We start from the raw sequence: 25761 nt of genomic DNA, 5'->3' as shown, positions 1-25761 counted from the left end.
GCCTGTGTCTCTGCCTCTCTCTCTCTCTGTGTGTCTCTCCTAAATAAATAAATACAATCTTATAACAAAAAAAACCTAGACCTTTCTGTATTATGTTACCAGGTTCTAGATTTTACATAAACCTATTTTGGCTGGCCTTTTTCAAAACTGCTCCAGCAAGGGAAGGGAATGAGATGTCCAGTCAATACCAGTTGAGAGTTCCCCACTCAGTCTCCATCGAAATCCAAGTGTTGGTGAGTTGTTACTCTAGGGGGTTGGTGGGAGTTCCAGCTTCCCATGGGGTCACTTCAACACCATGATGGGAGTGGCCATGTCACTACTGGATTATGGTAAAGTCCTGACTCCTATTAGCTTTCCTCTGATATCACATAGGGTAGGGGCCAGGGTGGGACACCTTATGACTGCCCACTGGAGATGGAAGCTGAGGCTCCCTATTTGGCACCTACTGGTATGAGCATGAGTAGAGTCAGTTTTTTCTGCAGTGTCTCAGTAGAGTATGGAGGATATTATCTAAAAGTTTTCTGTCTTGCTAGGTTGACTCTTTCCCTTGCTTTTGGCTATAGAAAGCAAGCTTTTCTTTGCCCAATGAAATTTCCAGGCTGCTAGCTTTCTCAGTTTCTGGTCTGGGATGCATGAGGTAAGAAGACAACTCAGGGAACTCATCACGATGAAGTTCCTAGTCCTGAGGTCCCTAGCTGGTCTGCTTTCTTCTCTCCACTTTTTAAAGTCTCTTTTTTATGTATGATATATATATGATAGAACACTGAAGACCTTTTTATGTTTTTACTCATACTTATTGGAACAGGGAAAGGTATGTCTACTTCATTTTCTATGAGGTACAAGCATGTCAAACAATTTTTTTTCCCTTTTAACTGAACACACCAGTTTGTGTATCCATTGTACTGATGGGCACCTGGACGATCTCTAGTTTACAGCCATTATACGAACAAAGGTACTATGAATATTCTTACACATACATATATTGATTTCTCTCTGGTAGGTTTATGTTTACTTTTACAAAAGCTGTCAGAACTTATCCTTTTTTAAAGATTTTTTTTATTTGAGAGAGAGAAAGAGAGAGAAAACAGACAGGGAGAGTGTCATGGAGAGGGAGAAACAGACTCCTCAATTAGTAGGGAACCTGACTTAGGCCTAGATCCCAAGACCCCAAGATTATGACCTGAGTTGAAGGCAGATGCTTAAATGACTGAGCCACCCAGGCGCCCCTGCTAGAGCTTTTTTTTTTTTTTTTTATAAAACTTGTGCTATTTTACTCTCCTACAACTGTTTATAAACATTTTGGTCATGCCAACTCACTGTGGCTTTAATTTGCATTTATTTGATGAGTTATGATTTGCTGCATATTTTTCATATGTTTATTGGCCATATGTATATTTCTTTGGTAAACTGTTCAAATCTTCACTTTAAAATTGGGTTGTGTTTTTATTTTTTAAAAAAATATATTTTTAAAAATTTTATTTATTTATTTATTCATGAGAGACACACACAGAGAGGGAGAGATACAGGCAGAGAGAGGAGAAGCAGGCTCCATGCAAAGAGCCCGATGTGGGACTCGATCTTGTGACTCAAGGATCATGCCCTGAGCTGAAGGTAGATGCTCAACTGCTGAGCCATCCGGGTGTCCCTGGGTTGTGTTTTTATTTTATTTTAAAGAATTTATTTATTCATGAGAGACACACAGAGAGAGGCAGAGACGCAGGCAGAAGGATAAGCAGGGTCCATGCAAGGAGTCCGATGTGGGACTCGATCCTGGGATGTAGGGATCATGCCCTGAAATGAAGGCAGACGCTCAACCGCTGAGCCACCCAGGCGTCCCCCTGGGTTGTGTTTTTAATAAAATGAAGAAAAATAAAATTGGGTTGACTTTTTAAAAAAATTCATTGTAGAAGAGTTCTTTATGTATTCAGGATATATATCATTCATGAATATTTTCTCCTAGTTTGTGCTTTGTCTGTTTTTATAATGGTGTCTTTGGTGAATACGTTTACATTTTGTTAAGGTATACTCTATCAGTGCTTTCTTTTATAGTTATTGCTTTCTGTGTCCTATCTAAGAGCCCTTTAACTACATGCAGGTCATGAAGATATTATCTTACGCTTTCTTCTAAGGGCTTTATAATTTTATCTCTTACGTTTCAGTCTACAATCTGTGCCAAATTCAGTTTGTATATGCTATGAAGTTGCTGTTAAAGATTAGTTTTTTTCCTTAGAACATTTAATTGTTTCTGCACCACTTGTTGCAGGATGTTACTTCTCCTGTCGGATTGCTTTAGTGCCTATGTCCAAATCAAAGGACCACAAAAGTGTGGATCTATTTCTGAGCTATCTATTTTGTTCCACAGATCTATTTTTATAAATATTTTATTTGATAGAAAGAGATAGCAAGAGAGAGCATGGGGGGGGTGGGCAGAGGGAGAGGCAGAAGCAGGCTCCCCAATGGGGGGCTCCATCCCAGGACCCCTGGGATCATGACCTGAGCGGAAAGAAGATGCCTAACTGGACTGAGCTACGGGGACATCTCCTACAGATCTATTTTAATGGCAATTTATTATATTAATTTTTTTAATAGAGAGCACATGAACAGTGATGGAAGGGCAGAGGGAGAGAGCGAGAGAATCCAAAGTAGACTCCACACTCAGCACAGAGCCCTACTTGCGGCTTGATTTCATGGCCCTAAGAACATGACCTGAGCTGAAAACAAGAGTCAGATGCCCGAGCCAACGGAGGCACCCAGGCACCCCTATTTTTTATTTAAAAAAATTATTATTATTGTTATTTTATGTTTTTTTAAAGATTTATTTATTCATGAGAGAGAGAGAGAGAGGCAGAGACACAGGTAGAGGGAGAAGCAGGCTCCTTGCAGGGAGCCCGATGCGGAAATCAATCCCTGATCCCGGGATCATGACCTGAGCCGAAGGCAGGCGCCCAACCACTGAGCCATCCAGGCATCCCTATTGTTATTTTTAAAATAGGTTTTATGCCCAACAGTAGGGCTTGAACTCCTGACCCTGAGATCAATAGTGGTGTGCTCTACCTACTGAGCCAGCCAGGTACCACTCTAAAGTCTATTTATTTATTATTTATTTAAAAATATTTTATTTATTTGACAGAGAGAGCGGCAGGAAGAGGGAGAACCAGGCTCCTCACTGAGCAGGGAGCCTGATGCAGGGCTTAATCCCAGGACTCTGGTATCATGACCTGAGCTGAAGGCAGATGCTTAAGTGACTGAGCCACCCAGACACTCCTCTAAAGCCAATTTAAACTGTGTTATAGTAACTCTGGGAGTCAGATAATATAAGTTTTGGAAAAAAAACAAAACAGTTTTTTAAAAGATCACTTTGAATATTCCAGGTTCTTTGCATCTCCATATCAATTCTTAGAAAATCAGCTTATCAATTTTTACAGAAAAGCCTTCTGGTAACATAATCTACATTGTACAGAATATAACAACTGAGGCTCACCATCTCTAAATGTGGCATATTTCTCCATTTACTTAAGTCTTCTTTAATTTCTCTGATGTTTTAATTTTCATTATAAAGTTCTTGCCTATTTTTGGGTATATTTATTTCTTTTTCTTGATATATTTATTTCTAATTAGTTTTATTATCCTATTATAAATGCTTTTTAAAAATATAGACTTTATTTTTTTAGAGCAGTTTTAGGTTCAAAACAGTACCGAGATTTCTAATACACATAATGCCCCTAAACAAGCACAGCCTATCCCATTGCCAACATTCCTGACCAGAGTGGTACATTGATTAACAATTGGTGTACCAGGATGCCTGGTAGCTCCGCAGTTGAGCATCTGTCTTCGGCCAGGGCGTGATCCTGGGGTCCCAGGATCTAGTTCCGCATCAGGCTCCCTGGATGGAGCCTCCTTCTCCCTCTGCCTGTGTCTTTGCCTCTGTTTCTCATGAATGAATAAATAAATTCTTAAAAAACACCAAAAAACCCCCCAAAAAACAACAAAAAAACTGGTGTACCTATACTGAAACATCATTATCACTGGAGTCCATGATTTACATTAGGGTTTGCTCTTGGTGTTGTATATGCTATAGCTTTGGAGAAATGTATTAACAATATATATCTAACTATTATTCTATCATCCCCAATAGTTTCACTGACCTAAAAATTTCTGTGCTCTGCTGACTCATTCCTCTTGTTCTCTCAACCGCTGGTATTAATAATGTCTCCACAGTTTTGCGTTTTCCAGAATGTTATATAGTTGGAATCATACAGTGTGTATGTAGACCTTTTCAGGCTGGCTTCATTGACTTAGTACAATGATTTTAAAGTTCCTCAATGTCTTTTTAAGGCTTGACAGCTCACTTCCTTTCAGTGCTGAATAATATTCTATGTCTGGCTGTACCAGTTTATCCATTCACCTACTGAAAAACATGTTGGTCACTTCAAGTGTCGGGAGTTATGAAAAAAGTGGCTGTAAAACATCTGTGTGCAGGTTATTGCATAGACATTAGTTTCCAATTCTTTGGGTAAACGCCAATAAGTGCCACTGTTGTGTGGTGTGGTAAGAGCAGGTTCAGTTTTATAAGAATACAATTGATTCTTATATACCGATTTTATTTCCAGTAACTGTGCTAAAAAGTTGTAGTAGATTTTGGGGTATCTCTCTGGATTTTATGATCCTGTAATCTGTAATCTATAAGCAGGAACGGTTTTACTTCTTTCTTCTTGATCTTTATGACTTTTATTCATCTTCCTTCCTTACTGCACTGGCTAGAACATTCAGAATAATGCTAAACAGAAGTAGTGAGGGTGGACATTTTTAGCTTTTTCCCAATTTTAGGAGGAAACACTGCATATTTCACCATTAAGTATAATGTTAACTATAGATGCCTTTTATAAGGCTGGGGAAATGCCCTTCTACTTCTAAGAGTTTCTGTCTATATGTTTAAACTCAACTTTGTTCTATAGATGTTTTTCCGCATCAAGTCTTTGTCAGATTACACTAGCCAGGGTTACACTAGCGTCAGGGTTATGAGCCAGGGTTACATTGGCCTCATAAAATGAGCTTGGGTTACACTAGCCAGGGTTACGCTAGTCTCATAAAATGAGCTTGGTAGTGTTCTCCTCTATTTTCTGAAAGTGTTTGTGTAAAACTGGCATTATTTTGTTTTCAATGAGGAAATAGCCATTTAGTTGTGACATTTTTTTGTCTGAATGATTTGATAAAGAACTAAACAGGCTATTCAGATATTCTTTCTTTTTGCATTAGTTTCATTAATTTGTATTTTTAAAGGAATTTATCCATTTCATATATATTGCTAAATGAATTGGCATAAAGTTATTCATAACATCTCCTTATTGGCCTCTTAATGACTACAGGAACTAAACAGGACAGACCGGTAATTTGTGTAATCTCTTATTTTCTCTTGTTCATTGTATCTAGAAGTTATCAATTTTGTTGCTCTTTTCAAACGTGTTTCCTTATTGTCTTTTAATATTTTATTGACTTCTATTCTTTTTTTTAATATTTTATTTATTTATTCATGAGAGACACAGAGAGAGAGAGAGAGAGAGAGAGAGAGAGAGGGGCGCAGAGACACAGGCAGAGGGAGAAGCAGGCTCCATGCAAGGAGCCCGACGTGGGACTTGATCCCGGGTCCCCAGGATCACACCCTGGGCTGCAGGCGGTGCCAAACCGCTGCGCCACCGGGACTGCCCTGACTTCTGTTCTTTATTAATTCCTTCTTTCTATAGATATCTGTGTTCTAGGAATGAGTGGGATGGCTTTGGTTTTGCTCTTGTCACTGTCATTGAGTACTGTTACAGGAGATGAAGGGGAAGGGGTATTTACTCTATGTCAAGTGTAAAATAAATATCACTTAATTCTCACACCTCAGGTTGGAAGTCACTGCAATACATACATGAAGATGCTGAGATGTAGAGTAGATAAAAAAAAACTGTTCACAGTCATTTGGCTACAAAATGTGGGATGGGAAGAGGAGCCTATCTGCATTTGATTCTGGGGTGTGTCTAGCCCCAAGGACATCTTCAGGTTTGGCTGACTACAGGACTCAGTATGTGGTCATACTCACAGCTAGATTTCATTACGGCCAAAGGATACAAAAGCAAAATCAGTAAAGGGGAAACATGAATCGGGCAAAACATGGAGGAAATGAGATACAAGGTTATACACATCCTCCCAATGGAACCACACAGGATGTAATCTTTGGCAACATACTGGGACAACACATGTGAAATGTCTATCAAGGATGCTCATTACAAACTCAGTGACCAAGGTTTTGATTGGTGGCTGATCATACAGGTACTCTCTAAAATGTACCAAATTCTAGACTCTTCAAATGAAAGCAATTTTTTATTTTTTTAAAAAGATTTTATTTATTTATTTATGAGAGACAGAGAAAGAGAGAGAGAGAGAGGCAGAGACACAGGCAGAGGGAGAAGCAGGCTCCATGCAGGGAACCTGATGTGGGACTCCATCCCAGGACTCCAGGATCATGCCCTGGGCTGAAGGCAGGCACTAACCTGCTGAGCCACCCAGAGATTCCCCAGAGGAAAGCAGTTTAAACTGAATATACAGTTTATACACAGCAGGGACAGTAAGATACTTTCCTATTCAGGAAAGTTTTATATTAATAGAGGAAAATGTTTGCCATTCAAATCACCAGATGCCAGCCAATTCCCAAACTTGGAAGCAGACTTTTTTCAGAATGGAAGTCCTAGGTCTGCTATTTTAATCCATTTTGTACATAAAGCCTATGTTTTCTCCACTGTATCAGGGAAAGGAGTCAAGATTTGGCATTAAGTCTCAATGACTGGCAGTGGCAACAAAGAAGAGCTGTGTTTGAAAGAATTCTGAATTATTTTGTGAGCTCAGCAAAAAAGGGCATCATAATATATTTAATAATAACTGCCAGAGGTAATAGCTATGTACTAAGTAACAGATTTTTGTTGCCTGGTGATCTATCATAAAAAGCCAACTCTGATTCAGTAGTTATCTTTTATTAAATGATTACTATGTCCTAGGTAATGTGCTAAGTATCTTATATGCATTATTTTATTTAATATGCATATTAATTTCTATTTTACAATAAAGAATCTGGAGCCTTGAGATATGTCAGCTTGCCCAAAGTCAGGCAGATAGTAACTGGTGGAGGTAGAATCTGAATCATGGCCTGATTCCCAAAACAAATGTGAAAGACCAGGTCCTCACATTTTTTGCTCCCCAGAAGAATTTTGAAAAACTATGAATCTCCTTATTATTTTTTTAAAAGATTTTATTTCCAAGTAATCGCTATACCCAACATAGGGACTGACTCATGAGCCCAAGATCAAGAGTCCCATGCTTTACAGACTGAGCCAGCCAGATGCCCCTCCCCTGCAAATGATGTTATATATGGTTTTATCATTTTAAAATGATGAATCTGCATACTAAAAAGATTCAATACTTATTGTTATTCATTAAAAAAGGAATATTCTCTTCTTTAACATTTAGAAATTGAAATCATTTATCTTTGAACATTATTTCTATTCCACTTATTCCAAAGGATTTTGTCTTATTATTATATATCTTTTCATGCTTAAAAGTTCTTTTATTGAACCTATCCTTTTACTCCAAAAAACGTGTTTCGATTCACATTTATTTTATTTTATTTTATTTTTTCGATTCACATTTAATAGTACCTGTGAGGGACAGGATAACTGGGTGATGGACATTAAGGAGGGCATGTCATATAATGACCACTGGGTGTTATATAAGATTGATGCATCATTGACCTCTACCTCTGAAATTAATAATGCATTTTGTTAACTAAATTTAAATAAAAATAACAATAAAAGTACCTGTGACCATAAGACTCAAAGTATTAAAATTTTTCTTTTGCATTGTGTAATCACTATAATTTTGGTTAATATATGCCTGATCAAAACAACGTAACTACACTTTCAAAATAACAGCTTTACTGAAGCATAATTCACATTTCATAGAATTCAATCTTTTTTTTTTTTCTTTAAGAATTCATTCTTTTTAAGTGTACTATGCAGTGGGTTTTAGCACATGGAGTTTTGGTGACGGTTAATTTTATGTGTCAATTTGGCTAGGTTACAGTAGACACCTAGATAGTTGGTCAAACATTATTCTAGATGTGTCTGTGAAGGTAACTGTTAGATGAAATTAACATTTAAATCACTAGGTTGAGTCAAGCTGATTACCCTCCATAATGTGGTTAGGATTCAGCCAAACCGTTGTTGAAAGCCTTAGTAAGAAAAGAGACTGACCTCCACACAGGGCATTCTCAGTAGATTGCCCTCAGACTCCTTGAGCTGTGAAAACAACCCTCCCTTGGGTCTCCATTCTGCTGGCCTGCCCTGCAGATACTGGACTTGCCAGTCGCCGCTACAGTGTAAACGGAGACCTTAAAATAATCTCTACAGGAGTGCCTGGCTGGCTCAGTCAGTACAGCATGTAACTCTCGATCTCAGGGTCTTGAGCTCAAGCCCCATGCTGGGCATAGAGCTTACTTAAAAAATAATAAATAAAATGTCACAAATAAAATCTATTAAAAAAAACCTATTAGAATGAGAAAGATAGGGACCTAATTTTTAAAAAATGCACCTGGCTGGCTCAGTCGATAAAGCATGTGACTCTTGATCTCAGGGTTGTGAGTTTAAGCCCCACACCGGGTGTGGAGCTCACTTAAAAAACAAAAAAAAAAAAACTGGAACACCTGGGTGGCTCAGTGGTTGAGTGAATGCGTGATCCTGTGGTTCCCAGGATTGAGTCCCACATCAGGCTCCCTGCATGGGGCCTGCTTCTCCCTCTGACTATGTCTCTGCCTCTCATGAATAAATAAATACAATCTTTAAAAAAAAAAAACACTCTACATATATCTTGGTTGTTTCCGTGGAGACCTCTAACACAACAAACTTCATTTCAGGACATTTTTGTCACCCCCAAAAGAAACTCTGTACCCATTAGCAGTTACTCCCCATTCCTCCCTACCCTTAGATCTTATAAATCACTAATCTACTTTGTGCTTTTATATATTTGCCTATTCTGGACATTTGATATAAATGGAATCATAGACGCACCTGAGTAGCTCAATTGGTTAGGGATCTGACTTCGGCTCAGGTCATGATCTCAGAGTCCTGAGATCAAGCCCCTCGTTGGGCTACCTGCTCAGTAGGGAGTCTGCTTCCTCTTTTGCCACCCACCCCCACCGCCTTATATGTGCATGCTCTCCCTCTAATAAATAAATAAAATCTTTAAAAAAATGGAATCATAAAGCAAATATGCGTTTTGTGACTGGCCTCTTTTATATAGCATAATGTTTTCACAGTTCATCCCTCTTGTTACATGTTTCAATCTCATTTCTTGTTATTGCCAAAGAACATTCCACTGTATGCACATTTTGTTAATCCACTTATCCACTGTGGGAAACTCGTGTTACTTCCATCTTTTGGCTGTTTTAAATATTGCTGCTATGAACATTTCTGTATAAGTTTTTGTATGGACATGTGTTTTCAATTCTATTGGGGAGATACCTAGCAGCAAGACTGCTGGGTCAGATGGTAACTACATGTTTAACTTTTTGAGGGACTGCCAAAATGTTTTTCCAGAGAGGGTTATACCATTCCCATTCCCACCAACAATGTATGAGGGCTCCAGTTTCTTCACATGTGCATCAGTACTTTAATTAAAGCCATTCTAGTGGGTGTGAGGTGGTACCTCATTATGGTTTTCATTTCCATTTCCCTCATAACTAATGATGTTGAGCATCTTTTCACATGCTTATTGGCCATATGTATATCTCTTTTGAAGAAATGTCTATTCAGATAATTTACCCATTTAAAAAATTATGTTGTCTTTGTGTGTGTTTGCCTTTTTAATTTGAGTCTCAATAGTTCTTTATATTTATGGGTTTTTGGATACAAGTCTCTTAATTGATACATAGTTTGTAAATATTTCTCCCATTCTGTGCACTGTTTTTTCAGTTTCTTGATGGTGTTCTTCGAAGCACAAAAGTTTTAAATATTGACCAAATTCAATTTGCATCTTTTTCTTTTGTTGAACAGGATTTTGGTGTTATAACCAAGAAATTATTGCCCAATGCAAGGTCATGAAGATTTCCTCTTTTTCTTTTTCTTTTTTTTTTTTTTTAAGATTTTATTTATTCATGAGAGACACAGAGAGAGAGGCAGAGACCAGACAGAGGGAGAAACAGGCTCCTCATAGGGAGCCCAATGTGGGACTCGATCTCTGGATTGGGGATCACGCCCTAAGCCCAAGGCAGACACTCAACCACTGAGTCACCCGGACATCCCATGAAGATTTCCTCTTATGTTTTCTTCAAGAGTTTTATAGTTTTAGTTGTTATATTTAGGTTGATGATCAATTCTGAGTTAATTTTTCATATGGTGTGAGGCAAGCATCCAAGTTCAACCTTTTGTTATGTGTATATATCGTTATCATAGAGCCATTTACTGAAATATCATACTTTCCTCATTCAACTGCCATGGTACTCTCATCAAAAATCAATAAACTATTGGGGTGCCTGGGTGGCTTAGTAGTTGAGCATCTGCCTTTGGCTCAGGTGGTGATTCCGGGGTCCTGGGATGGGAGTCCCACATCAGGCTCCTTGAGGGCAGCCTGCTTCTCCCTCTGTCTATGTCTTTGCCTCTCTCTCTCTCTCATAAATAAATAAATAAATCTAAAAAAAAAATCAATAGACTATAAATGCAAGGGTATAATATACATTTTCATAACTAACATGAGAAGTAAAATTTTATTTGAAATAAACTGCTCTAATGAGATAAACCTGATTTCCTTAAACGTTTAAAAAAGAAACATCATTTTCCACTTACTGATTCCGATTCCATCACTGGTAAGATTCATTATTTTATTTATAGAACTACTTTATTCATATATATATATATATATATATATATATATATATTCTTTAAAGATTTATTTTATTTTATTTATTCATAGAGACAGAGAGAGAGAGAGAGGCAGAGACACAGGCAGAGGAAGAAGCAGGCACCACACAGAGAGCCTGACGTGGGACTCGATCCCGGGTCTCCAGGATCACGCCCTGGGCTGCAGGTGGCGCTAAACAGCTGCGCCACCGGGGCTACCCTAGTCATATAATTAATACAGCAGAGACAGAGATGAACCCAGGACTGGCTGACTCAAAGTCATGTTCATGTTCTTTGTTTATGTGATACAGGAAATGACCTGTTCAGAACTGATTGGCCTACCACCCTAGCCTAATCATAAAATATTATTTGATCAACAAAACTGCGTGTCCAGGAAAAAAAGTCTATCCCCCAAGAGCCTGCTTCCCTGCTTCACAGGGAAAAAGACCCACTACACTTGGAAATGTTTTTCCACTATTTATTCACTTTGCAGACCACTGAGTACAAATTAGTCTTAGTGGGACATTAAAATGGGGATGTGGAGATAAAATCTTTATTTAAATTAAGAGATTTCTATTCTGGACCTAACCACTATGTGTGCCAGAGATGCGAGAGAAATACTGGCTTATTATTCTTCCCATTTTCCATGGAATGAACCAACACCTTCATACCCTTGAAAAATTCAAGCTTCATTAAGTTAGATCACATCCAGGACAAAATCAGTAAGACCAAAATGGTGGTTTTTCTTTAAATGGGTCAGTTATTTATTTATTTATTTATTTATTTATTTATTTATTTATTTATTTATTTATAATATTTTATTTATTTATTCATGAGAGAGACAGAGAGAGAGAGAGAGAGAGAGGCAGAGATAGAGGCAGAAGGAGAAGCAGGCTCCAATGCAGGGAGCCCGATGTGGGACTCGATCCTGAGACCCCAGGGTCATGCCCTGAGCTGAAGGCAGACACTCAACCACTGAGCCACCCGGGCACCCCTAAGTGGGTCTTTTAAATTACTTCTTTCTAAGCCTGCTTATTATTATCAGGTTCTAGGAAATAGCTAAATCTGCTGAGACTACTTCCAGTGCTATGACATCACTAGTAACAACAAAAAGCTCTTTCAGAAGAACCTTGGCAGTAATCCCGGAGAATGCAAAACTTACTCTTACCTTCATTAAGGTAAGAGAACTAAACCTTGGAACTTCATGTTGGAGTTAAACCATTCTCTATCCACCCAGTATAGAATAAAGCAAACTGTTATTATAGAATGTGTCATCTATGCTTGCTTCCTTAAGTACACTGCTGGTCCTGGACCCTCTGGAGAGACCAAGGTGATTCGACAATCATAACACAGAGAAGAGTCCCACAGTCATGAGGCCAAGCAAATCACAGTTTAAAGAGAATACCGTAATGCATAGGGTCAAAATCTACTATATAGAAGTACATAAGTACATTGCTCCTGTCACCTCCAATTCAATAGGTCATCCTGATTTCTCTTCTTTTACTGTCATTTGAGCATGTATTTGTCAAACTTCTGTTATGTACCAGGCACTAGGAAATCAAAGGAAAATAAGAGAGACAAATGATCCTGCACCTGGAGCCTATAATCTAATGAGGGAGACAGAGAACTAATGAGTAAAGAGAGTAATCATGGATTATAGAAATAAATGAACAGGGTGCTCTGGTGTGGAGTAATGGAAAGGACCCTCTTTGGTGGGACAATCAGAAAGCAATTCTAAAAAAAATGACATTTAAGTGGGTATTTCTCATCCTTAAAGGATAATAAACCAACCATAGGAAGAGTAAGAACAGCTTTTTAGGCAGGGGGAATAATAAGCATAGTAATACTCTAGTGGGAAAGGCCTTAGTCTGTTCTAGGATCTGAGACAAGACCAGCAAGATATAATACAGTAGATAAGGGAGAGATGGGAACAGAGAGATAGGGACGATGGGGAGAGGTGGGCAGTTAGGGACCAGGTCATTCTCTTTTTAAAAAGATTTATCTAAAAAAATAAAAATAAATAAAATAAATAAAAGATTTATCTATTTATCTAGGGGGGGAGGGGCAGAAGGAAAGGGAATCCTGAAGCAGACTCCCCGCTGAGGATGGAGCCTGCTGAGGGGCTCGATCCCAGGACCCTGAGATTAGGACCTGAGCTAAAATCAAGAGTTGGTTGCTTAACCGACTGAGCCTCCAGGTGCCCCTGGGACCAGGTCATTGTCAAAAGCTATGGTAAGGAGCTTACAGTTTACTCTGATAGTAAGATACCATAAGGTTTTAAGTATAATCTAATTATTCTTTTTTTTACTGTGTGGAGAGTGAGCTGGAGGGGAGCAAGAATGGAAATGGACACATGTGTCAGAAGGCTGCTGCAGGAGCCTGAGCCAAAGTTAAATGTGGAACGCACTTGAGAGTGACACTGGGATCTGGAGAAGAGTGGGATGTACTGCAAGGAGGGTAACAGCAGAACTTGGGGGGATGAAAAGAAAAAAAGAACTTGGGGGATGGACTGGATATGGCACTGATGGAACGGGAGGAATCCAGGATGACTTCTAGGTACCTTTTACTTATCTGGTAAGCTCAACAGTAGGATCCTAGAAGGCAAAATTACCCCAATGCTAAACAAAGCCTTGACATTTTCCCCCCAAATGAATAGAAAGATAAATCTTGCTCAATTTTCAAGCAGATAAATGATCTGCAAAAGTATTAGGCTCTCTTTGATTACTACATATCCATAAATCTTCTCTTTCTGAATAGGGAAAACATTTGAAACTCAAGTGGTAAATCGCTGGGTTTTCCTAGATGACATACTCAGAATCAAAAGCTACAGACACAGTGTTTTTTATTGAAACTGGAGTAAGAAAGATTCATGTCATTTTGACTCCTAGATAGCAAAGAATTTGCGGAATTCTTCAGAGTGAGTATAAATTAAATGATAAAGAAAGAGCTCAACCCCACTGGAGATGTAGAAATAATAAGAACATGAAGACATTTCATCCAAATGCAAGAAATACAGCAATATATTGTATACACTAAGTACTCACCAACATGAATAGGGGCTGGGAATAATCCATACTCATGCTCTCCTGGAGTGTATTCCAGCTTTTCTTTCTTTAATTGGATCAATCGGCTCTTTGGGCTGTGATCAGAAAAGAATGGAAAATAATCAGAGGGTACGAAATCTCCTGTGGTCAAATAGAGAAAACAGATCCTTTGTCAAGAGTACTTGTTTTAACAGTGGGGCTCAAATTTAAACGCATACTTTTTTGGGGAGGGATATTAAGTACATTCATGTATTTTTACAATCTATATTTTTGGAATTGTCTTTTAGGAATTACACATAAAAAAGAACCATGTTAGCATTTTCCAACAGTTTTGTAAAAGGAACCTAAATTTCAGATCTGATCATAATAATTATCTTATATTTGACCAATGATTTATACTATATATTTATTATTTAAAAGTTTTTAAATTTTATTTTTTATTTTATTTTTTAATTTTTTTTTAAATTTTTTTTAATTTATTTATGATAGTCACAGAGAGAGAGAGAGAGAGGCAGAGACATAGGCAGAGGGAGAAGCAGGCTCCATGCACCGGGAGTCCGATGTGGGATTCGATCCCGGGTCTCCAGGATCGTGCCCTGGGCCAAAGGCAGGCGCCAAACCGCTGCGCCACCCAGGGATCCCTAAAAGTTTTTAAATTTTAAAAAATATATTGTTTATTTATTTTAGAGAGAGTAAGCAAGTGAACAGGAGGAGGAGCACAGGGAGAGGGACAAGTAGACTCCATGCAGAGTGTGGAGTCTGACATGGGGCTCGACCTCATGATCCTGAAATCATGACCTGAGCTGAAATCAAGAGTTGGACATCTAACCAACTGAGCCACCCAGGCACCTATATTTAAAAAAAAAAATTCTTTTAAGAAAGCTGTATGCCCAATGTGGGGCTTGAATCCACAACCCCGTGATCAAGGGTTGCATGCTCCCTCAACTGAGCGCCAGGTATCCCTGATGATTTATAGGTTATAAAGTACTTTCACATATTATCATTTATATCAGTCCTATGAAGTGGGTAAAAAGAAAATGTGAGCTTTAAACTACAGATTTGAAAACAGATGCTCTATGAAGTCAAGTGACTTGCCTTAATTTTAGTAGCTACTAAGCAGATTTAAGATAAAAACCTCCGTTTCTTGACTAGTTCCTACTCACTGATTATTCTTCTTATTCTACAATGTCTCCATAGACTTAACTCTTCCACTTGTCTAGTGGTCTGTGTTTCTAATGTTTGGTATGAGATCAGTCTTAAAGACATTCCACAAATACATAAAAGGGGGAAAAAGGGAAAATAAAAAGGAAACGAGGAAAAAGTGAAAAGAAAGGATTTCAGAAGGGCCTCACTTAGTCTACTCTGATTTTATTTTGCCTTTAAGTTCCAGTAAATAAGGCAGGGTTGATTTATTTCTTTTCCCTATGAATCACAACACACTGCTTTTCATTTTATTTTATTTTTAAAGATTTTATTTATTTATTCATGAGAGAGAGAGAGAGAGAGAGAGAGAGAGAGAGAGAGAGAGAGAGAGGCAGACACACAGGCAGAGGGAGAAGCAGTCTCCATGCCAGGAGCCTGATGTGGGACTCGATCTCGAGACTCCAGGATCGCGCCCTGGGTCAAACCGCTGAGCCACCCAGGGATCCCCAACACACTGCTTTTTAAAATACAAGTGTATTCTATTTTGCAAAAAACAGGTATACTAATACACATTTTTGCAGATGAGAAAATTGAGGCCCCCAAAATAAGTTATTCATAGAACCTGAAGTTCTTAAATTTGAACACTGGTTCCTTCTACAGGATCATTCATTTATTTGTTCAATGAGCACTCATTAAGCCTACTAGGTCCTGTCCTAAGTGCTAAGAGGCATTGGTGAATATGACAGTTTACACTGTTCTTAGGTAGACAAACGAAGACGTAAGAAAAACTAAGAAAGCAGAGGAGAACAAATCGGAAAATAATAAATGCTAGGCCAATAATTAAAATGAAAGGCTTTTCTAAGGGAGTGACTTTCAGCTCTGTTTTATTACTGAGTCTCGGCAATGAGAGGATTTGGGAAACAGAGGAAACAAATGGCTGGTAGAAGAGCAAACTGGAACGGGACCAGAGAATGAGAGCACTGATAAAAGAAGGCTGAAGGAGTCCAGATGAGGTCAGAGATTGTGAATGAAGTCATGCCAAGTGTTTAAAGCATTGGTAAGGAGTTGGGTAACAGTGTCAAAGATTAAGATCCGAGGCTATTCTACTTGTACCTAAAAACCACTTTTCTCATTTTAAAAAACTCAAAATAACTGGGAACAGAGATACGAAATTTTTAATCCAACTAAAAATTACATTTCTTCATCATGAATCCAAGTCAAATAGGGTAAGAAGACAACTGTGTCTAGAACCAAGCACTCTGTATGAGAGAAAATTCGGTCTATAGTTTATTAGATTTAAGACTTACACAAGCAAATTGAAGAACATAAAAGTTTCTATTTAGTGACAAAAGGAATTGAAGCAAACCCAACATTTCCCCCTGCTTCTCCAAGGACTAGTAAGCAGGTAACAGACAGCAGTCAGGGAGGGCAATACTGGGCATCCTGAAAAGAGCAAACATACCAAACTACAAAAAAAATCCAGGGTAACCTGTACAGTTGTACTCTTCAACCTACCAAATGAAATATAAGCCCCCATGATTGCACCCAAAACCAATTACTGACCAATTCTCCAACAAAAACAACTTCATCCCTGATTCTGCAATGCTGATGTCCAGAATCTGTGGCATCTCTATGGAGATTACAATCATATGAGGAATCAGTTTCCTAGCTCTTGGCAAAGTCTGATTTTGGGTCTAATTTTAGGTATGACCACTGATTTCCTTGTTGGTGATAACAGCATGGGACTCTTTCTCTCTCTCATGCATTTTCCAATATTCTATTCCATGTGAGCTGTGCAGAGTGGTCAACTGAGAGAGAATCTGGCTCTGTTAGTTTGTCTTGGAGATTCCGAACATTCCTAGACATTTTCCATGGTATTCATTGTGTGTGTGACACTAATAGTTCAAATCACCCAGGAGAAAATCTGTCGGAATGAAAATAGCCATTTCAGATACATAACTGCTCCAACATATAGTAAGCTAAACAATAAGTTTCTGTGATAGGTGTATACTTTTGGCCTATGGCTGAAGCTGCAAAACGAGATGACTATTTCTATGTATATGTGTGTAAATGCAAAAACCCTTTTGCCTTTCTTATCAAAAGAAAGTAATTTCCCTTTCATAATGTTCTATTTATAAATGCAACCCATTTAGTATTTGTGCCCGGTTTTCTCTCTCTTTGGTAGTTTATTAGTTTTAATAATTTATCATTTGAATGCAATGCAGAGATATCAAATTCAAACAGACAAATCCATCAAATGGGAGAAAAAGTATACAAATATTTAAGAAAAAAGAGAAAAAGCAAGCATTCCTAATAATGATTATTAAAGGCTACTATGTTTATCTTAAATGTTGTCTATAACCATGTCTTGACTTCAGGCATTTATTACCTCATTTTTAAATCTTGTCATCTCTAATCTTGGCCCCAAACCCCAAATAACTAAACCACTAAGATGTCTTCTTTCAAGTTTCCCAGACAGCTGCTGAGTCATACCAAGGGCTTACTCTAGCACCTTGTGAGAGAGAGTATATAAGGGAATTTCTGGCAGAATCCAGATTTCAACGAATGTATCAGTATTCTAAAATCTGTCCTGTTTGGCAAACAAATAACATGAAGAGAACCTGAAAATCAAAAAGTTCAAGTTCCCTAAGTTAACAAAAGATAAGTCATAGTTTATTAATGTGAATTATGTTTTATCTATTAGGAATTTTTAGGTTTGGAGAAAAGCATATTAATGTTCCTATAAGGGACTGAAATAACTGTCAAAACTTTATCATTTTATCAAGAAAGATTTTTTCTTTCTTTTCCTTCTAGATTTGGGGATCCCTGTCATTTGGTGACGATCACGGCATAGGTTTTACTGAATATACTGGAAAAGTCTAGAGAATTGTCTGTGATATATTTTCAATCTCTGAATAACTTCTGATCAAATCTGTTTGGCTGACTATACTAAGGACTCCACTTCCATTAATTATGAGATTACTCGTAATTTAAGAGGTTAACCAAAGTCACCACTCTTACCATCTAAAGGTGGTTACTGATTTTTCCACACGATTGGCCAAAAGCCTCAGCTACAAGCAAAACTGAGACATCAAAAAGGTTTCAGTAAAGGGCTGCATCAGTAATTTCTGACTAGTAATACAACTGGGAACAGAATTATGGCTGCAGATTCCCCAATATTAGCTAGAGGCATCACCTCAAACGGACCACCTGTTAAGACTGTAAAAAGGAACAGAATAAGAGCTTCCAGGGCATTTTTATCTGAGAAACAAATCAATTTATGAAAATGGACTGCTTAACTTAAGATCGGCAAAATAAGAATCACCAGGTATGAACAAATTTATTTATTTATTTTATTATTTTTAACAAATTGATTTAAATGTAATAAATATTGTATCTTTAATGAATGTCTAATAAAGACCTTTTCTTTCTATAACCCTCAAGTTAATAGGCTATACTTGTACAAATTGGAAGGAAACACTCTAACTGGTATACTGTTCCAAATGTCTTAAGTTTAGAAAAAATATCCTCAAAATGTTAATATAGGTTATAAGCCTATAGAAAAACTTAATAATTGGCCTACTTAGAAAATTATTCAGAGTATTATGTGCATATATATGAGGTGCATTTTATGTTCCAATAAACCCAGTTTTTTCCTTCCTGTGCAGAAAACAAAACAAGACACCAATAAACAAAAAAAGAAACAAAAAAAGAAAAATAAACAACTCAGTTTTTCTTTACTGTTTCTTTCCTGTGTGTCTCCTTTATTTTTACGCATAATACTGTATTTATGACACTTTTGGTCACCAAATGTGTGGGATTTTACTCCACATCAGCCAATTCTCTGTGATACCAGCTTGGTGTCTTAAAACTTAATTCTTTTTTTTTTTTTTTTTTAAAGGGTTGCCACTGAGGGCTTGTAGGGTTGGTCTTTTTTTTTTTTTTTAATTTTTTTTTATTTATTTATGACAGTCACACACACACACACACACAGAGAGAGGCAGAGACCCAGGCAGAGGGAGAAGCAGGCTCCATGCACCGGGAGCCCGATGTGGGATTCGATCCCGGGTCTCCAGGATCGCGCCCTGGGCCAAAGGCAGGCGCCAAACCGCTGCGCCACCCAGGGTTCCCTTAAAACTTAATTCTGACACCACCGACCTGGAGACAGCATCAGGTCCCACACGTTAAGGGCTCAGCCCCATCAGACTGCCCCCACTTCCACTTCAGATGCCGATCACAATAACACTATGTCCCTATGTTACTGACAACTTCTGACCAATTAGGCCACAAACCAGGGGTTCCCATGACCTCCTTCCTTGGGTCTGATTAATTTGCAAGAGTGGTTCACAGAACTCGAGCAAACACTTACACTTACCAGTCTGTGAAGGGACTGTAACAAACACAGAAACAGTTTTTAGCCAGCTACCTGCCCTCCCATCCAGCAGCTCACAGGCAGCAGGCAGAAATGCCCAGGCTCTCCATGAAACAGGCCTATCAGCTTATCTTCACAGCTGTGGCCTCAAGGGATAGGCCTCTAGTTAGATAATTTAGGTGGATTTAACAGACATATACCAAACAATTCATCCAAAAGCAAGAGAATACACATTCTTCTCAAGCACACATGAACATCTTCCAAAACAGATCAAATGTTAGGTTATAAAACAAATCTTTATAAATTTAAGAAGACTGAAATAATATCCAGCATATTTTCCAACCACAATGGTACTTAAGTAGAAATCAACTATAGGAAGAAAACTGGAACATTCACACATATGTGGAGATTAGAAAACACGCTAGGGACAACCAATGGGCCAATGAAGAAATCAAAAGAAAAAAACATCCAGAGGCAAATGAACGGAAATACAAGACACCATAACTTACTGAATGCAGCAAAAGCAGTTATCAGAGGGAAGTTCATAGTGATAACTAACTACATTAAGAAATAAGATCTCATAGTGATAACTAACTACATTAAGAAATAAGATCTCAAATAAACAATATAACTTTACATCTCAAGGAACCAAAGAATAATATTTCTAAGATCAGGCACAAGACAAGAATACCCACTCCCCCCAGTTTTATTTAACATAATATTGGAAGTCCTAACCAAAACATCAGACAAGAAAAAAAAGGTAAAAGGCATCAAATTGGTAAGGAAGAAGTGAAACTGTCACGCTTGCAGATGACATAATACTATACACAGAAAACCCTAAAGACTCCACCAAAAAATTATTGGAAGCAATAAAAGACTTTAGAAAAGTTACAGGGGGATCCCTGGGTGGCACAGTGGTTTAGCGCCTGCCTTTGGCCCAGGGCGCGATCCTGGAGACCCGGGATCGATCCCACGTCGGGCTCCCTACATGGAGCCTGCTTCTCCCTCTGCCTGTGTCTCTGCCTCTCTCTCTATCATGAATAAATAAATAAAATCTTTAAAAAAAATAGAAAAGTTACAGGATAGAAAATCAATACATAGAAATCAGTTGTGTTTCTATACACTAAATAAGTAGCAGGAACAGAAATTAAGAATCCCATACACAACTGCACCACAAAGAACAAAATACCTAGGAATAAACTTAACCAAGGAGATGAAAGACCTACACTCTGAAAACTGTGAGACACTGATGAAAGAAAACTGAAGATGACACAAAGGGAATGATATTCTATGCTCATGCACCTGAAGAATTAATACTATTAAATGTCCATATCAGCCAAAGCATTCTACAGATTCAATGCAATGCCTAACAAAATTCCAATGGCATTTTCACAGAAATAGAACAAACAAACCCAAATTTGTGTGGAATTATAAAAGACCAAAGCAATCGAGAAAAAACAAAAAAGCTGGAGGAACACTTCCTGATTTCAAGCTATACTACAAAGCTACAGTAATCAAAACAATATGGTGCTGGCATGATAACACACACACTTACCAACAGGAGGGAGAGCCCAGAAATAAACCCAAACAAAATGGTCAATTAATTTATGACAAAGAGGGACACCTGGGTGGCTCAGCTGTTGATCGTATGTCTTTGGCTCAGGTCATGACCCTGGCGTTCTGGGATCCAGTCCCACATCAGGCTCCCTACAGGGAGCCTGCTTATCCCTCTGCCTGTCTTTGCCTCTCTCTCCGTCTTTCATGAATGAATGAATGAATGAATGAAGAAAGAAAAAAGCAAGGAAGGAAGGAAGGAAGAAAGGAAAGAAAGAGAAAGAAAGAAAAAATGGAAATACAAATAGGGAAAGACATTCGCACTCTTGTTCAATGCAGCAGCAGCATTATTTACAGCAGCCAAAACATGGAAACAGCGTGTCTACTGACAGATAAAGGAAAAAGAAAATGTATGTATGTATATACATACAAGAATACTATTTAGTTATAAAAAGGAGTATGTCCTAGGGTGCCTGAGTGGCATAGTCGGTTGAGTGACTGACTCTTGGTTTCGGCTCAGGTCCTGATCTCAGGGTTGTGGGATAGAGCCCCGCATCAGACTCCATGCTGCTCAGTGTGAAGTCTGACTAAAACTCTCTGCCCCTCTTCCCTCTACCTTCTCAAATCTTTTTTTTTTTTCAAATAAATAAATCTTAAAAAAAGACTCTCTCCCTTGTCCCTCCCCTGTATTCTCTCTCAAATAAAAATAAACGAACAAGGATGTCCTGTCATTATCACAATACAGATGGACCTTGAAGCATTATGCTAAGTGAAATGAATCAGAGAAGGACAAATGCCATATGATCTAATATATATGTGGAATTTTCAAGAACAACAGAAACTCAAACTCCTAGATACAAAGAACAGACTAGTAGCTGCCAGAGGTAGAGTTGCAGGATGGGTGAAGATGTGTAGAAGTGGTGTAAATAAACTTTCAGTTATGAGAAAAGGAATTCCTGGGGATGTGATGCACAGCGTGGAGGCCATAGTTAATAATACTGTACTGCATAAAGTTTGTGAAGAGAAAAAAAAAAAAAGTTTGTGAAGAGAGTGGTGGATCTTAAAAGTTCTTATCACAAGAAACAAAACTGTACGTATGTGTGGTGATGGATGTTAACTAATTGTGGTGATCATTTCACAGTACATACATATACTGGACCATTATGTTATACACCTGAAACCAATACTTTATATGTCAATTATATCTCAAACTATAAAAAGAATGTAAAATTTAGGAATTAGATACAGATGCTAAAACTACTAGGTGAAAGTCTAATAAGGAACAGGATATTAACATAATTTTAAAGCATCTCTGCAAATATTAGTTTTATAGGAAAACTCCAACTTTACAATGAAATAACCTGCTGGATGGCATAGGGACTGATCCAAGTGAATTATCACCACTGGCACTGTGCAGTGATACCCTATGCTTCCTGATTCACTGAGAAGAAAACATCACATTTCTGTGGTGCTCCTGCCAAAGATGCATACTTAATCTATTTATGAAGAAACATCAGAAAAACTCACATTTAATGATCTTTTATTTGGAAACAACTCTTCTGTACTTTTAAAAAATGTCAATATGATGAAAGTCAAAGACAGACTGAAGCACTGTTCAAATTATAGGGGAATAAACGTCAACAAGATGTGACATATGATCATATACTGCATCCTGAATCTATTAAAAAAGCTGTCATAAAGGACATTACTGATGCAACGAGTGAAAGCTAATTATGAACTGTATGTTAGGTAATAGTATTGTAGTGATGTTAAAGATCCTGAATTTAATATTTTATCCTGCTTATATAAGAAAATGTCCCTTGATCTTAGGAAATACATGCTGAAATATTTATGAGTAATGTGTCAGAATGTCTTAACTTCTTATCATCAAATAACTGAGGAAAAAAGTGTGTGTGTGTGTGCGTGTGAGAGTGAGAGGCTAAGAGAGGAGAGGTGAGGACAGGCGAGGTAGGGAAGGGAGTAGAGAAAGAAGTGGCAGAATATCAAAACTGGATAAATCTGGGTGAAAGTTATATGTGTTTCTATAAAATCTTGGTGATCATTTTCTTAAGTTATCATAGACTATGCATAAAAATAGAGAATAAATAAATCATGTAGGGAGTATATTAAAATTTTTTTGTAAGATAATCTAATTCACTCTGATAATAGGATTTAGTGTTTAAATAAGTATAAATTTCTTTAAAACCAAATAGCTACAGGAAAGACAGGACCAAAATCATGATGAAAGGTAAAGACAATCTGTATTGGGGTTAAATTAAAACACTGTTCCGGTGGAAAACATAATAGAACATATTTGAAAGGCTATTGTGATAAGAGATATGATCTCTTAAGAGTTTAGGGTTATGACAGATGCAATAAAATATAACTGACTTAAATGACAATGTATATAAAAACTCTCTGTGTAAATGTCAAGGGAACATACAAATTGTAATGTAATAAAAGTTGATCACAGAAACCGTGCTTTTACACACACACACATAGACTATAAACCTTCAACACAAAATCTGTCATTTACTATATTTTGGAGTATCTTTCTTGGGTGAATAGGAAAAGCATAAACTGAAATAATTTCCTTACATATTTGTTGCCAAGTAAGAGGGTAGATGCTACTTGTAGAATTTAAAATTTTCTAAGATTTTAGGTCGTATGTATTATATTTTAGGAATTCAGGCAGTTGGTTCTTTTTTTCTCTTTAAAATATATTTTAAAAACTCTAGGTCCTATAAGATTTACAAGACAAAGGAAGTGAACTCATGGCCTAAAGAAATTTATGGTATGATGGAAGCAAACATGCCCAGATTACTAACCTTTACTAAAAGAAAACGAAATGTAAAATTAATTTCAACTACAGAGAATTAAAGACACTTTAATGAGAAAATGTTTCAGATTTTGAATAAGGTTTGAAAGAATGAGTGGGGTTGTTTGTCAAGTAAAAGGGAAGAAGGAGGTAGGTTTTTTTTTTTTTTTTTTTTTTTTTTTAAGGAAGGTAGTTTTGACAACGTATAGCAAACACCTAGGATAAGCACTGAGAGGAAAGGATGGAGAAATTGGGGAAAATTAGCAGATCTTGTGGGTAAGAGGAATGAATACTTTAAGGAGTGTAACAAGGGGCACCTGAGTGGTTCAGGCTGTGATCCTGGGGTCCAGGGATGTAATCCCGAGTTTGGCTCCTGGCTCAATGAGGAGCCTGCTTTGCCCTCTCCCTCCACCCCTCTCCCTGTTCGTGCTCTTGCTCTTTCTCAAATAAATAAAGTCTTAAAGGAGTTATTTTCATCTGAGGTCACAATTAGTGATAATGGAGTAAGAAAGTCATTTTTTTTTTAAAGCTTTTATTTATTTACTCATGAGAGACAGAGAGAGAGGCAGAGACACAGGCTGAGAGAGAAGCAGGCTCCGTACAGGGAGCCTGATGCGGGACTCATTCCTGGGACTCCAGGATTACACCCTGGGTGTGAAGGCAGATGCTTAACCGCTGAGCCACCCAGGTGTCCCAGGAAAGATATTTAAAAAATTTATTGAATATTTACTTACTTCCTACATGTTAAGCATTTAATCCTCCACAGGTCTATGAAATAGGTCCTCTTTAACAGTGCCACTGTTCAGATGAGGACACTGAGGACTTCGGTTCAGAACACACCCAACTTCATATAGGTACGTTAGTGAGTGATGGAGTTGGATTTGAGACTGGTTCTATAATCACAACTTAATGCACTTTCCTTAATTAATTTAAGAATCATGTGACTCTATCCCTTTTTTCCTTAGACAATCTACTCTGTACTCTACATGCAGTTAAACTTTTGAAAATACTAATTTTACATGATTTTAGCATAATTATCAATAGGGAGATTTCCAGAATCCTATTAAAAGGAAACTCCTGGGGTGCCTGGATGGCTTAGTTGGTTGAGCATCAGTCTTTGGCTCAGGTCATGATCTTGGCATTCTGGGATCTAGCCTCATGTTGGGCTCTTTGCTGAGCTTCCCCTTCTCCCTCTGCCTGTTGCTCCCCACTGCTTGTGTGCCCACGCTCTGCACCCCCCAACCTGTCAAACAAATAAAATCTTAAAAAAAAACAAACAAAACGGAAAATCCTATTACCTATGAAAAGGTATATTAAATCATACCTGGGGTAAAGTATTTCTGAACAAAACTTACAGAGAACAGGGCCATGAATGAATCCCTGTGATGCTCTTTCATGCACAGCAGTATGGCAGGGTTTGTCCTAGGATGGGAAACTCAGAGGGGAGGATGTGAAAGCATATTTCTTTGTGATGTCATCTGTCCCTAACCCTTCTATCAATCAAAACCCTGTTACCCCACAACTTGAAAGCACTGAGAAGCAGGACACCTTTTTAAATAAAGTGAAAAGTTAAGATTACATTTTCAGATTACTACGTAAACTTTACCAGCCCTAACATTTTATCTCATAAACTAATGTCAAAATATACCTAGGTGCCTCTGGGCATCATCTATAGGAGGAACTATTAGGAATAACTGAAATGGGGTCCCTGGGTGGCACAGTGGTTTAGCGCCTGCCTTTGGCCCAGAGTGTGGTCCTGGAGTCCTGGGATCGAGTCCCACATCAGGCTCTGCATGGAGCCTGCTTCTCCCTCTGCCTGTGTCTCTGCCTCTCTCTCTCTCTGTCTCTCATGAATAAATAAATAAAATCTTAAAAAAAAAAAAGAAATAACTGAAATGTTATGAAACT

At 37.9% G+C, this 25761-nt stretch overlaps 1 protein-coding gene across 4 annotated transcripts in view; it reads right to left on the bottom strand.

Moving 5' to 3' along the window:
* The window catches only part of ASH1L (ASH1 like histone lysine methyltransferase), a 176288-nt gene that overhangs the window by 46982 nt on the left and 103545 nt on the right, over nt 1–25761 (bottom strand). For all 4 annotated transcript variants that reach the window (XM_055323449.1, XM_055323448.1, XM_055323447.1 and 1 more), the window contains one exon: nt 13967–14061. In XM_055323449.1, coding sequence (XP_055179424.1) covers nt 13967–14061 — 95 coding nt within the window. The remainder of the gene's footprint in view (nt 1–13966; nt 14062–25761) is intronic.

The sequence above is a fragment of the Nyctereutes procyonoides genome, unplaced genomic scaffold (genome assembly GCF_905146905.1).
Source record: "Nyctereutes procyonoides isolate TBG_1078 unplaced genomic scaffold, NYPRO_anot_genome, whole genome shotgun sequence".
In the NCBI taxonomy this organism is placed as follows: Eukaryota; Metazoa; Chordata; class Mammalia; order Carnivora; family Canidae; genus Nyctereutes; species Nyctereutes procyonoides.
The sequence above is the reverse complement of the archived record's forward strand: the minus strand, read 5'-3'. Positions and strand labels throughout refer to the sequence as shown.